General features: G+C 39.5%; 1 protein-coding gene across 4 annotated transcripts in view; it reads right to left on the bottom strand.

Moving 5' to 3' along the window:
• GRIA3 (glutamate ionotropic receptor AMPA type subunit 3) overlaps positions 1–15,068 on the bottom strand; it is a 318,320-nt gene that overhangs the window by 91,344 nt on the left and 211,908 nt on the right. For all 4 annotated transcript variants that reach the window (XR_011385359.2, XM_008273165.5, XM_002720270.6 and 1 more), the window contains exon 6: positions 2,216–2,377. Coding sequence is in view for 3 of the 4 variants with exons in the window: in XM_008273165.5 (XP_008271387.1) it covers positions 2,216–2,377 (162 nt within the window). In the remaining variant the exon portion in view is untranslated. The remainder of the gene's footprint in view (positions 1–2,215; positions 2,378–15,068) is intronic.

Raw genomic sequence — 15,068 nt, 5'->3', positions numbered from 1 at the left:
GAATCTTTGTGTCTTTTGTTGTCCTGTGCAAACTCAACATAGTGGTGGTTTTCTTTCCAGAAGATTGCATAAATTGTCAGCAATCTTAATATAGTCCTTTCTAAGCCATGCCATAAAAACCGTTTAATTTTCTACTTTATTTAACTTCTAAGGACCAATTCATGAGAATGCCCCCTTCTGAAAAATGCCCTAAAAGGAAGTGTTTCTAAAACAGATTAAATTAAGCAATCAGGATTTTAATCTTTAGACAATTTTATTTCCAAATCAATGACACTTTACACCAATTTTTAAAGTGAACTTTTTTTTTGTCTGATTCATTCAGTACAGGCTTCTGAAGTGACTAGTACTAAGCAAGGAAATCTGAAAGTTATAACTATCTGTTTAAATATTTGTCTTATTTGAAGGGCTTTTACTTATAAACCAGAAAAGTTCTTCTCAGCAGGTTCTAGAACGTTACGTTATCCATACCATATCATCAGTGAATAATCCAAAGCTGAGATTTCTTCCTTCTCTTTGTGCAAATTGTATCTCAGCACAGGCATAAATTACTTTGTAGAACTGTTTTCATACTCTTTATTTTTGTCTGTTTTATTGTGCCTACTAGTGCCTGGCACATTGTAGGTACCCTCCTAAAATCTCAAATAAGTGAATTTATCTCATCTATTATCAGCTACATGTAAGGACCATAAAGCAATGCACATAGGAAATTTTATGAAAATCTAAATTTGTGTAATAGTACTTCAAAAAGTTCTTGGAAAATTGAATTAAAAGGTAAGCTTATTTTGGTATAAAATTTTTTGAAATGCATGAGTACAAGAGGCCTTCAAAAAGTTTATGGAAAATGCATATTATAAAAAATGTATGCATGGATTTCAAAAGTTTTTGGCACTGAAATGAGCATTCAATTTCATTTCCTGTGAAGTTTTTGAAGTACTCTCATATAAACTTACTTAAGTGTAGTGAAAGGATAAATACTATTTAGTACATAAAAAAAGATTTGTTAGAAAATGATCCCTCACAGGGACTGTGGCTATATTAACTGAAGCAAATTAGGATAACTGATCATGGGGTAGAATATTTTGAAACAAGACTGTCCTGGAGAAATCTGGCATGTATAATTCCTACACCAACAGGGTACCACTTAGCTAATGAATGACTTAACTGATCATAAAACTTTGTTTAGCTCACAACTTTTCTAGGACATACCAAGTGTGTAATTAAAGTTCCACTTGGATTACTTTCTAGTGTGACCCAATTAGAGTGGACCTACACAGATGGTAAAGATTGTATCTCCTTTTCTCTGGTCTGTATTCTCTGTTATCCTCTATTCTTGCCAGAGGGTAAGGATGTGAAGATGCCTGTCTTAAAGCCATGAGAAAGGAGACTCCCCCCTCCATGTCCCTTTTTTAAGGAAAGGTTCCCACTCTACTTGATCCCTCATCTGGTGTCACAGCTGTGACACATACTTTCACTATACCAGGAAGGAAGAATTTAAAGTTGTTTTCATACTTGAATCAATGTACTGAGGGAATGAGTTACTTAAAAAGTACATTTGAAGGAGCCTTTGTGTGATATTAGTAGCTTTCCTCTAATTTATCTGTTTTAATTCCTGATTTTTAAATAATAGGATTTCTAGCCCTAGGGGAATATATATATGGAAATATGCACCTTAAGCATGAGTTTCTGCTTTTAATAGTCTTATCTTGATTTTGTGAAAATGAGTAACTAAGGCAATCTAATTATTTCTAAAGATACTTTTGCAGGCAGGAAAACATTTCTGTTCAATACACATATAGGCAACACACACTCTGTACTAGAGCCTAATTCACCTGGGTGTTCTGAGATTCATGGAACTTATTAACACAAAGCAATCACATAAATAATGTAAAATCTAATTTTCTGTTTCAGGCTATCAGTCTTCCTCACTTATTCCCATTGCCCCCACCCTTTGCCTGGCTCAGGTTCTTGCAATATTGTAAATTGGTATGAGCATATTACAAATGAAATTCATTAAAAAATTAAGTTAACTTATTCCCAAACCCGGAATTCTCAGATCTCATTCTCTACAGCTTCTTTGTTTTGTGCCTTATTTTTCAAATGCAGTAGCTTCTTTGAATCATTTCTGAGGGAAGACCACTTGACCACAGGATGGTTGCAAGTATATGAAGACCACACCCAGATGGTTGGAAAAGCTGGCCTTGGCTTTATCTGTTACCTTTAATGGTGCATTCTTGGCTTCAGGGAATTCCCTTTCATCCAGCCTCACCCAGCGCTGTATGAACTGCTGAACCATAGGGTTCTCGTTGTTGACAATCTGGAAACCTGTAATGTTGGCTCCTCCATGCATGACTCTTTCCAGCAAAATATCAGTAAAACCCTAGAAAGACATTGAAAGGAAGTCATGATTGTGGGAGCTGAGTATTCTTACTCACCACGTCCACTAGAGTGCTGAGCATGAAGTGAAATCTCCATCCCTGGGACCACTTACTAGCAATGAAGAAAGCCTTGGCTATAAAATTAATCCTTAGGGTGATATGTCTTAGAAAATTGATTCGTGACGGAGAAATTCCTTCATTTTAGTGCCCATGTCTTTATTTAGTGTAGCTGCCACATGGACAAACATAGGTGCTGATTTTAAGCCAATATTTCAATTGGTTTCATTTGCTTGTATTTTCAGCCTTTCTTCATTGACTCCAAATACAACGCTTTATGTAACTGGAAAGTGCTGAGTAAGTCTGACCCTCACAAGAGATATAAAAACCTTTTCTTCAGCCTAACATGCCAAACCCAGCAGAGTGCTTCAGATTCTAGTAACAAGTACTTTAGACATTTGTGATTTATAGAAATGCCAATGAGTGAAACTGACAGCGTGGTTGTATACAATGGTACAAACCCCAGGGTACATCTCACATGTGTCCATAAATGAATCTTGACATCTGCATAGCATCTACCATTTTCTTCTTAACTTGTTCTGTTTACCATCTGGTGCCTCTGCCACCTAAACCTCCTGAAGGAATCTCTCCAGCGTTCACACCTCAGCCATTTCTACCTGGGCCCCACTAGCTCTACTGGGCGTTGTTGTCTTCTGGGACAACTGGGCCAGGAACTGCTGCCGCTTCTGCTGGAAACCTAGCTCCCGCTAATTGCTGCTAATTAGGGGCCTCAAAGGATTGAAGTCGGTATTTTTAGTCATAGAGAAATGGAGAGAATTCTTTCTCCCTTCTTTAGACCTATGCTCAACATTTTAATATTTTTCCAGATATACAATAAAGTTGAAAAAATCATAGTGAACACCAATATAATCATTACTCAGATTCTATAATTAATATTTTTATCCATTCATCAATCCATTCCACTTTTGGGATGCATTTCAAAGCAAGTTGCAGTATTTAGTATTCTTCACCTCTGAAGATTTCAGCATGCAAACCATTAATTAGAGCTCAGTGTTTGTGTACAGTTCTTTTTGTTTTCCTTTCTTTTTCAGGTAAAATTTACATTCCAGTGAAATTCACAAATCTTAAATGTGCTATTCAGTAAGTTGTGATAAATGCGCACACCTGAATCACTCAGCTCTCCATCAATTCTTTAGTTTTCCTTCCTTTTTAATTCTAAGAACGTTTTATTGAAGTATAGTAATCATATAGACAAGTGCGCATATCTTTACGTGTATAGCTTGATGACTATTTACAAACAGAAAATGTTAATAGAACCAATTTCCAGAAGCCCTCTCTACTCCCTGTTTTGTGTGCTTCTCCAGGCACCACCCCAACCTCTGCTGTCTTTAATTTTACATTTCTTTAGCATGGGTAATCAGGCAGTCTTAGAAAATATTTTAGTGAAATAAGGTTTCCAGTTATTACTCGGCCCCCTTTGTCTTGATTTCATAAGTGGAATTTGAGTCAATGGAGACTGGACAAAGAGCCAAATAGTTTGCATCACAAAGACTCCTCCTTTCTGATAACTAAAATTGTTTTGAAAATTAATATTAACTTGTTATGGTGAGTTTTCTCCCCAAAGCCTCCTTTATTAGAAAATCTAAACTCTGTTTTCTCCCATTTGCCGCCTGCTGACTACTGTTGGGGCTTAAGCTGACTCCCCACTCCCAACCCCTAAACATATAAACAAAAGGCTGATATGAAACTTTAACAATAGCTTTAATTAATTTTTCATGCCAGAACATGTTTGGCAGTTAACAAATATTACATCAAAAAAAGGGACCAACAACCCATTTGTCTGCTATTGTAGGTGATGGGTAGGCTCTCTGGTGCTTATTTGGCCTGTATTTTAAAAAATATTTATTTATTTATTTATTGGAGTGGTAGAGTTACAGATAGTGAGAGGGAGAGACAGAGAGAAAGGTCTTCTTTCCGTTGGTTCACTCCCCAAATAGCCTCAATGGCCAGATTGTGCTGATCTGAAGCCAGGAGCCAGGTCCTTCTTCCATGTCTCCCACATGGGTGCAGGGGCCCAAGGACTTGGGCCATCTTCCACTGCTTTTCCAGGCCACAGCAGAGAGCTGGATTGGAAGAGAAGCAGCTGGGACTGGAACTGGTGCCTATATGGGATGTCAGTGCCGCAGGCAGAGGATTAACCTATTGTGCCATGGCGCCGGCCCCAATTTTTGGCCTGTATTTTAAAAACCTGGGATGGAAAAGTGGCACTTCCTTTCCTAAGAGAAAAGGGATTGAGAATGCTTCTGCCACCATCCTGGTCCCCAGGGTCAATAGACAAAATATGCATTAGAAAGCAATATCTCTCACTTTGATTAACATCACACTCCTATTTTTCTAGTACCCTCAGAATGTTAAGATGGAAAGTAGATTAACAAAAGGGAGAGAGGATTCCAGAAATCTCATTTCTGTCTTAATGGCCCAAGAGCCAGCACTTCAATCTGGTTACTGTCCAACATATTGCTCTTTCTTAGATATTTACCATCAGTACTTTTTTCTTGGATGAATAAACTAAAAGGAGGGGTCCAGCTCAAGTTCCCCTCAGCAATCATCTCCTCACTCCCTGAAGGCTTCACCCAGTCATGTAGGCCCTGCATGCTCCCACTTAGGTGTCTTCCGCGTCAATGAGCATATTATAATCTGGAAACATCTTATTTTTTTTATTTTTAAAAATTTACTTAAAACATTAAGAGATCTTCTGTCTGCTGGTTCACTCCCCAAATGGCCACAACAACCCGGGCTGGGCCAGGCCGCAGCCAGGAGCCAGGAGCTTCTTCCAGGTCTCCCACATGGGTGGCAGGGACCCAAGCACTTGGGCCATCCTCTGCTGCTTTCCCAGATGCATTAGCAGGGAGCTGCGTCGGAAGTTGGGCAGCTGGCTCTGGAACCGGCACTCATATGGGATGCCAGCATTGCAGGCAGTCAGCCCCATGGAAACATCTTTATAGGAATACTGTGCACTGATCTCTCTACTCTTCAAATGTACCACTGAGCACCTAAACGTTTCTTAGTCAATCTATGTTTTAAAACAGATGTATCTGGCACCTGTCAGGCTTGAATTAGACTGGTTGTTATCAAGGGATGAAACGCATCCATAGCAGCACAAACCAGTTCAGGGGGAGGTTACTTGACTTGTTCTGGGTGATAGGAACTGTAGACCAATAGCTCCACTGAGTGCCCTGAAAGCTTATTAGGCTTTACAGGAAGATAGCACTAACCCAGCCCGGTTGACAGTGTGAGGAGAGCAGAAGGAAGGTAGAAAAAGAAAGGAGGTAACAGATGTTTAGGGAGATAAAAGGAGACATCTTGATGCTAAGGGCAAGAGTTGGCTGGCTCCTGGTCCTAGTTTTCTCTCTGTTATTCGCATACATTTTGCTGACTGTAATCTCTTGTCAGATTCTGTGATTTGCATGTCACTCTGGTGCCCAGCATTTAGATAAATCAACCCACAGCCCTCAAGGTTGAGATAACTAAGGCTGGAGTTTTCTTAAACACTAATGCAGCAGAGCTGACCAGCAAATATCCTAGAAATGGGAGGAGAAAAGAGAATGGAGGTGAGCAGTGGTGTCAGGGTATACAAACAAAACTGTTTGCTGGCCAAAAGGCAAAAGTTAGTTTGCTGTTGGTCATCCTTCTCTTCATGATGCTTTCTTAAAAAAGGTCTTTATTTTTGTATCAAATACCTATTTTATTTTGTATCAAATAAATCAAATAGAAACTCTATGCTTGAAGTGACCATTGAGTCTACAGGATTATAAAAATTCAAGCTTGATTCTCTCCACAACCTCTTCTGAGACACAAAGACAGCAGAGTTGACATCCAGCACTAGGAAGGGAAAGGAGGAAAGAGAGAGAGGGTAGGATGATGGAAATTAGCAGGGAGTTTCTCCATAATAGCAGGATTCTGTTAGTTTTTGGGCTGCCTTCTCCTTTCCCAGCATTTTAAGACATTGTAGCTTTCTATAACAATCTTTGATGATTTGTTATGGTTATGATACCTATAACCCTAAGCCAGGTCAAATATTCACCTCAAAACTATGTTAAGACATGAACACAGCAAAGGTGATAATATAATTATCCAAAAAGGACAAGTGGAGTAAATAAAAGGGTAGATAGACATCAGTGGAAGAGAGATGGAGGATAGGAGAGACTTAGTGGCTAAGGTCCAAGAGCTAGTGTTATCCTTCTCCTTCTATCTCATTATTTTAAGGCATTTCATTTATGCATAACCTTTTGTTAGATATTCGTCTTAGGCTGGTGTACCACATTCCTCACAGTGGTAACACTGAGGCTGAGTCTCTTAAAGTCTCTCGAAAGACACTGACATAAAGCAGAGGACCACCAAACACAAGGATGGTAAGAAGGGAGAATGAAAGTGTTGTCAGTGGTAGAAGGATGGAAATTATGAGGGAGGAGATAGCTAAGGAGGAAGATTTTGCTGGATCCTGTTCCACTTCCCACATGGATTCTATTTTTAAAAGCATTCTTTTCAAAAATCCTAAAACAACTTGCTAGAGTCTATTGCTGTGTGTAATCATAGTGGAAAAGTTACAACTTGAGGCTTGAGTCTACCCATAACCTTGGTATAATAACTAATGCAACAAAGCTAAGCAGCAAACATACAAGCAGGCAGGAAATAAGGAAGGGAAGAGTGTGGTAGGAATGGAGAATGTAGGAGGTGGGTTCTGGCTAGAAAACAGGAAATGTCACCAGTCCTGTCCTGTTTATCTGCTATCCAAATTTTAAAGCAATGTACTTTTCTGTGACATGTTGTTAGAATTCAGTAAACAGGGGGCGGAGCCAAGATGGCGGAATAGTGAGGGCGCGCACCGATAGTCCGGGAAAATTTAGTTTAATAAAAGGGGAGTTACGGTAGCCGCAGAAAAAAGAACCAGGAAAAAATTGCACGGGAATCGTGAATCGGAGGACATACTGGGAGAACAAGGTCGCCCACCGCGCGGAAGCCAAGTCGCGGGACCGAGCCGCAGAAGCCCCAGTGCTCCAAGGGGAGTGCATGCCACACAGACAACAGCAGGGAGACTTGGGACGCTCAGGGCTCCGAGTCCACACATCGGCACTGGAAGGGGAGGTGAGCTCAATAACCCGAGACATTGGTGGGGAAACGGGGGTCAGAATCTAGAGGGGGGCCGGAAAGTGCAGCAAACTCACTACTGGAAAGAAGGAAAAAAAAAAAGCTTCGGGGTTTCTCTTCCCCCTAACCTTGCAAAGGTTACAAGGCTGCAAGGCTAGAAGAATTCCCAAGAGACAAAGAGCAGGCCTGCTCTCTGGATTTACATATCAATGGGGGAGAGCTAAGGAACTGAGTCACTACAATTCAGTAGCCTAGGCAACCCAGTGGGAGTCCAGAGGAGCCAAAGACTGGAAGCTAAATACCATCAATTCTGCACAGCCGTGCCCTGCGGTGTTACTTACCCCCTGAATAAATAAAATAAATAAATAAATAAAAAGAGAGAGATTTACCACGCATAACCTGAGGGTGTCACCTTTGCACACCCTTAACCTGGGAGAACCAGGCAGAGCTCTCAGGCCGCACCCATCTCAAGCCTCCAAGGCTCCTCCAACAGCAGGCAGTCCACTTAACACGGACACAGTATAAAAAAAAAAAAAGAAAAAAAAAACGCACAGTGACGCAAGAAGAATTAACTATGCCGAGTAACAAACACAGAAATAGAGGGAGCAAGATCAACGATGACACTATGATGCCTCCAAATAAGCAAAACACCCCAAGCCAAGAGTATGAAGATGATGAGATAGAAGAAATGCAAGATACGGATTTCAAAAAATTTATGATAAGAACATTTAGAAGTTTTCAAAAGCAAATCCTTGAACTACAGAAATCCTTAATGGACAAGATTGAAAATCTCTCTCGTGAAAACGAAATTTTAAGGAAGAGTCAAAATGAAACTCAGAAACTAGTAGAACAGGAAAGTGTTATAGTGAAGAGAAATCAAAATGAAATGAAGAGCTCAATAGATCAAATGACAAACACATTAGAAAGCCTTAAAAACAGAATGGGTGAAGCAGAAGAGAGAATATCGGACTTAGAAGATAGAGCACAGGAAAACATACAGTCAAACCAAAGAAAAAAAGAGGAAATTAGAAACCTAAAAAATATTGTTGGGAATCTACAGGATACTATTAAAAAAACCAACATTCGAGTTCTAGGAGTTCCTGAAGGCATGGAGAGAGAGAAAGGATTGGAAGGCCTTTTTAGTGAGATACTAGCAGAGAACTTTCCAGGTTTGGAGAAGGACAGAGATATCCTAGTACAGGAAGCTCATAGAACCCCCAATAAACATGACCAAAAGAGATCCTCACCACGACACGTGGTAATTAAACTTACCACAGTGAAACATAAAGAAAAGATCCTAAAATGTGCAAGAGAGAAACGTCAGATTACTCTCAGAGGATCTCCAATCAGACTCACAGCTGACTTCTCATCAGAAACCCTACAAGCTAGGAGGGAATGGCGAGACATAGCACAGGTGCTAAGAGAGAAAAATTGCCAGCCCAGAATATTATATCCTGCCAAGCTCTCATTTGTGAATGAAGGTGAAATAAAGACCTTTCATAGCAAACAGAAATTGAAAGACTTTGTGGCCACTCGTCCGGCCCTGCAAAAGATACTTAAAGATGTGCTACACTCAGAAACACAGAAACACGGCCATCAATATGAAAGAAGGGAAAGGAAGAACACCTACCAGTAAAAGAGCATGGGAAGCTCAAAGCATATACTAGAAAATATTTCCGGGAAAATGGCAGGGCAAAGTCACTACATATCAATAGTCACATTGAACATTAATGGTCTGAATTCTTCAGTTAAAAGACACCGTTTAGCTGACTGGCTCACAGAACACAACCCAACTATTTGTTGCCTACAAGAAACACATCTCTCTAACAAAGAGGCATGCAGACTGAAAGTGAAAGGTTGGAAAAAGATATTCCATGCCAACAGAAACCAAAAAAAAGCAGGTGTAGCCATATTAATATCAGACAAAATAAACTTTAATACAAAAACTGTTAAGAGAGACAAAGAAGGACACTATATAATGATTAAGGGTTCAATTCAACAGGAAGATGTAACTATCATAAATGTATATGTACCTAATTACAGGGCACCGGTCTATTTAAAAGATATGTTAAGGGACTTAAAGGGAGATTTAGATTCCAATACAATAGTACTGGGGGACTTCAATACTCCACTCTCAGAAATAGACAGATCATCCGGACAGAAGATCAACAAGGAAACAGCAGATTTAATTGACACTATTGCCCAAATGGATCTAACAGATATCTACAGAACTTTCAACCCTACATCTACAGACTTCACATTCTTCTCAGCAGCGCATGGAACCTTCTCTAGGATTGACCACATACTAGGCCATAAAGCAAGTCTCAGCAAATTTAGAAGAATTAGAATCATACCATGCAGCTTCTCAGACCACAGCGGGATGAAGCTGGAAATTAGCAACTCAGGAAACCCCAGAAAGTATGCAAACACATGGAGACTGAACAACATGCTCCTGAATGAACAATGGGTCATTCAAGAAATCAAAAGAGAAATCAAAAACTTTCTGGAAGTAAATGAAGACAACAACACAACATATCAAAACTTATGGGATACAGCAAAAGCAGTATTGAGAGGCAAATTTATAGCAATAGGTGCCTATACCAAGAAATTGGAAAGGTACCAAATAAATGAGCTTTCAGCGCACCTCAAGGACCTAGAAAAACTGCAGCAAACCAAACCCAAATCTAGTAGGAGAAGAGAAATAATTAAAACCAGAGAAGAAATTAACAGGATTGAATCCAAAAAAACATTACAAAAAATCAGCCAAGCGAGAAGCTGGTTTTTTGAAAAAATAAACAAAACTGACACCCCATTGGCCCAACTAACTAAAAAAAGAAGAGAAAAGACCCAAATCAATAAAATCAGAGATGAAAAAGGAAATGTAACAACAGACACCACAGAAATAAAAAGAATCATCAGAAATTACTACAAGGACCAGTATGCCAGCAAACAGGAAAACCTATCAGAAATGGATAGATTCCTGGACACATGCAATCTACCAAAATTGAACCATGAAGACATCGAAAACCTAAATAGACCCATAACTGAAACAGAAATTGAAACAGTAATAAAGGCCCTCCCAACAAAGAAAAGCCCAGGACCAGATGGATTCACTGCTGAATTCTACCAGACATTTAAAGAAGAACTAATCCCATTTCTTCTCAAGCTATTCAGAACAATCGAAAAAGAGGGAATCCTCCCAAATTCTTTCTATGAAGCCAGCATCACCTTAATCCCTAAGCCAGAGAAAGATGCAGCACTGAAAGAAAATTACAGACCAATATCCCTGATGAACATAGACGCAAAAATCCTCAATAAAATTCTCGCCAATAGAATACAACAACACATCAGGAAAATCATCCACCCAGACCAAGTGGGATTCATCCCTGGTATGCAGGGATGGTTCAACATTCGCAAATCAATCAATGTGATTCACCACATTAACAGACTGCAGAAGAAAAACCATATGATTATCTCAATTGATGCAGAGAAAGCATTTGATAAAATTCAACACCCTTTCATGATGAAAACTCTAAGCAAATTGGGTATAGAAGGAACATTCCTCAATATAATCAAAGCAATTTATAAAAAACCCACAGCCAGCATCCTATTGAATGGGGAAAAGTTGGAAGCATTTCCACTGAAATCTGGCACCAGGCAGGGATGCCCACTCTCACCACTGCTATTTAACATAGTTCTGGAAGTTTTAGCCAGAGCCATCAGACAAGAAAAAGAAATCAAAGGAATACAAATCAAGAAGGAAGAAGTCAAACTATCCCTCTTTGCAGACGATATGATTCTGTACTTAGAGGATCCAAAGAACTCTACTAAGAGACTATTGGAACTCATAGAGGAGTTTGGCAAAGTGGCAGGATATAAAATCAATGCACAAAAATCAACAGCCTTTGTATACACAAGCAATGCCATGACTGAGAAAGAGCTGCTAAGATCAATCCCATTCACAATAGCTACAAAAACAATCAAATACCTTGGAATAAACTTAACCAAGGACGTTAAAGATCTCTACGATGAAAATTACAAAACCTTAAAGAAAGAAATAGAAGAGGATACCAAAAAATGGAAAAATCTTCCATGCTCATGGATTGGAAGAATCAACATCATCAAAATGTCCATTCTCCCAAAAGCAATTTATAGATTCAAGGCAATCCCAATCAAGATACCAAAGACATTCTTCGCAGATCTAGAAAAAATGATGCTGAAATTCATATGGAGGCACAAGAGACCTCGAATAGCTAAAGCAATCTTGTACAACAAAAACAAAGCCGGAGGCATCACAATACCAGACTTCAGGACATACTACAGGGCAGTTGTAATCAAAACAGCATGGTACTGGTACAGAAACAGATGGATAGACCAATGGAACAGAATTGAAACACCAGAAATCAACCCAAACATCTACAGCCAACTTATATTTGATTATGGATCTAAAACCAATTCCTGGAGCAAGGACAGTCTATTCAATAAATGGTGCTGGGAAAACTGGATTTCCACGTGCAGAAGCATGAAGCAAGACCCCTACCTTACACCTTACACAAAAATCCACTCAACGTGGATTAAAGACCTAAATCTATGTCCTGACACCATTAAGTTATTAGAGAACATTGGAGAAACCCTTCAAGATATTGGCACAGGCAAAGAATTTCTGGAAAAGACCCGGGAGGCACAGACAGTCAAAGCCAAAATCAACTATTGGGATTGCATCAAATTGAGAAGTTTCTGTACTGCAAAAGAAACAGTCAGGAGAGTGAAGAGACAACCGACAGAATGGGAAAAAATATTTGCAAACTATGCAACAGATAAAGGGTTAATAACCAGAATCTACAAAGAGATCAAGAAACTCCACAAAAACAAAACCAACAACCCACTTAAGAGATGGGCCAAGGACTTCAATAGACATTTTTCAAAAGAGGAAATCCAAATGGCCAACAGGCACATGAAAAAATGTTCAAGGTCACTAGCAATCAGGGAAATGCAAATCAAAACCACAATGAGGTTTCACCTCACCCCGGTTAGAATGGCTCACATACAGAAATCTACCAACAACAGATGCTGGCGAGGATGTGGGGAAAAAGGGACACTAACCCACTGTTGGTGGGAATGCAAACTGGTCAAGCCACTATGGAAATCAGTCTGGAGATTCCTCAGAAACCTGAATATAACCCTACCATTCGACCCAGCCATCCCACTCCTTGGAATTTACCCAAAGGAGTTTAAATTGATAAACAAAAAAGCGGTCTGCACCCTAATGTTTATTGCAGCACAATTCACAATAGCCAAGACCTGGAACCAACCTAAATGCCCATCAATGGTAGACTGGATAAAGAAATTATGGGATATGTATTCTTTAGAGTACTATACCGCAGTAAGAAACAACGAAATCCAGTCATTTGCAACAAAATGGAGGAATCTGGAACACATCATGCTGAGTGAAGTAAGCCAGTCCCAAAGGGACAAATACCATATGTTCTCCCTGATCGGTGACAACTGACTGAACACCAAAAAGGAAACCTCCTGAAGTGAAATGGACACTATGAGAAATGGTGACTTGATCAGCATAGCCCTGACTGCTAATGGACAACTTAATACATTATCCCTCATAGTATTTTTTTTTGTCTGTTCTACTTAATATGACTGGTTTAATTCTGTAATTATCACACAGTTATTCTTAAGTGTTGAAAATTAACTGAAATGTGATCCCTGTTAAACATAAGAGTGGGAATAAGAGAGGGAAGAGATGTATAATTTGGGGCATGCTCGGGCTGACTTGCCCCAATTGGTAGAGTTGGAAACATACCAGGGGATTCCAATTCAATCCCATCAAGGTGGCATGTGCCAATGCCATCTCACTACTCCAAGTGATCAATTTCAGTTCACAATTGATCATAATGAAAGGACTAAGAGTCAAAGGGAGCACATAAACAAGTCTAGTATCTGCTAACACCAACCGATAGAATAAATAAAGGGGAGAGTGATCCAACATGGGAAGTGAGATACTCAGCAGACTCATAGAATGGCGGATGTCCTAAATAGCACTCTGGCCTCAGAATCAGCCCTAAAGGCACTCGGATCTGGCTGAAAAGCCCATGAGAGTATTTCAGGCATGAAAAGCCAAGACACTCTGGCAAAAAGATCTCTGTGAGTGAGATCCCAGTGGAAAGAACAGGTCTTCAAAGAGGGAGGTGCCTTTCTCTGAAGGGAGGAGAGAACCTCCACTTTGACTATGACCTTGTCTAAACAAGATAAGAGTCGGAGAACTCAAGGGGCTTCCATAGCCTTGGAAACTCATAACTGGTGCATAGGGAGATTACTGATGCCATAAACAGGAGTGTCAATTGGTAAAGTCAACAACAGGAGTCACTGTGCACTTACTCCTCATGTAGGATCTCTGTCCTTAACGTGCTGTACACTGAGGCTTAATGCTATAACGAGTACTCAAACAGTATATTTCACTTTGTGTTTCTATGGGGGTGCAAACGACTGAAATCTTTACTTAATGTACACTAAACTGATCTTCTGTAAAAAAAAAAAAAAAGAAAGAAATTATCAATTCCCAACTTGACTCTCACTGGGATTAAACATGACAATAGGTCTGATCTGATTTCATCATCATTTAAAAAAAATCATCTATTATTTTTCACTTTATGTTTCTGTGTGGGAGCAAACTGTTGAAATACTTACTTAAGGTATACTAAGCTGATCTTCTGTATATTAAGATAATCGAAAATGAATCTTGATGTGAATGGAAGGGGAGAGGGAGTGGGAAAGGGGAGGGTTGTGGGTGGGAGGGACGGTATGGGGGGGGAAGCCATTGTAACACATGAGTCGTACTTTGGAAATTTATATTCATTAAATAAAAGATTAAAAAAAATCATCAAAAAAAAAAAAAAAGAAAATGAAACAGTTCACCCATCCATTCAACAATATTTATTGAGTTGTTACCATGTGCCAACATGATATTGAAGAATGTGAGTATATTCTTCTTTGGATAGCTTTAAAAGTTTTGATTAAAATGATTTTTTTTTTTTTTGGCCTCTGTAATGACCATTTTCTCTGTCACGCTTCCTCTTCAAGAATCATTGCTGCGGTGTTTGCATAAATCAAAGTTTTCTTTGAAAAAAAAAAAAAGAATTCAGTAAACAACCCTCATGGTGTTTATAATGGTGCCAAACCAATGTAAAAATACTAAAACAGACCATAAAGCGAGTATATAAAAAGGGAAATAAAATGGTAGTGACAGGGAGGGCCACGGTGGGATGATGGAAGTTAGGAGAAATGTTCTGATTCAGGGGAGAAGTTAACTGGCTTCTGGTTCACTTTCTCCACTTGTCTGATTATTTGAAGACATTTCATTTGTCCATTACTCTTGCCAGAATTCACTTTTTTTTTAATTGAGAGGCACAGAGATACACAGAGAGAGCCATCTGCTGGTTCACTCCCCAAATGCCCACAGCAACTAAGACTGGCTCAGGCTGAAGACAGGAGTCTGGAACCTCCTTCAGGTTTCCC

The sequence above is a fragment of the Oryctolagus cuniculus genome, chromosome X (genome assembly GCF_051225735.1).
Source record: "Oryctolagus cuniculus isolate XC-2025 breed Fujian yellow rabbit chromosome X, ASM5122573v1, whole genome shotgun sequence".
Classification (NCBI taxonomy): domain Eukaryota; kingdom Metazoa; phylum Chordata; class Mammalia; order Lagomorpha; family Leporidae; genus Oryctolagus; species Oryctolagus cuniculus.
The sequence above is the reverse complement of the archived record's forward strand: the minus strand, read 5'-3'. Positions and strand labels throughout refer to the sequence as shown.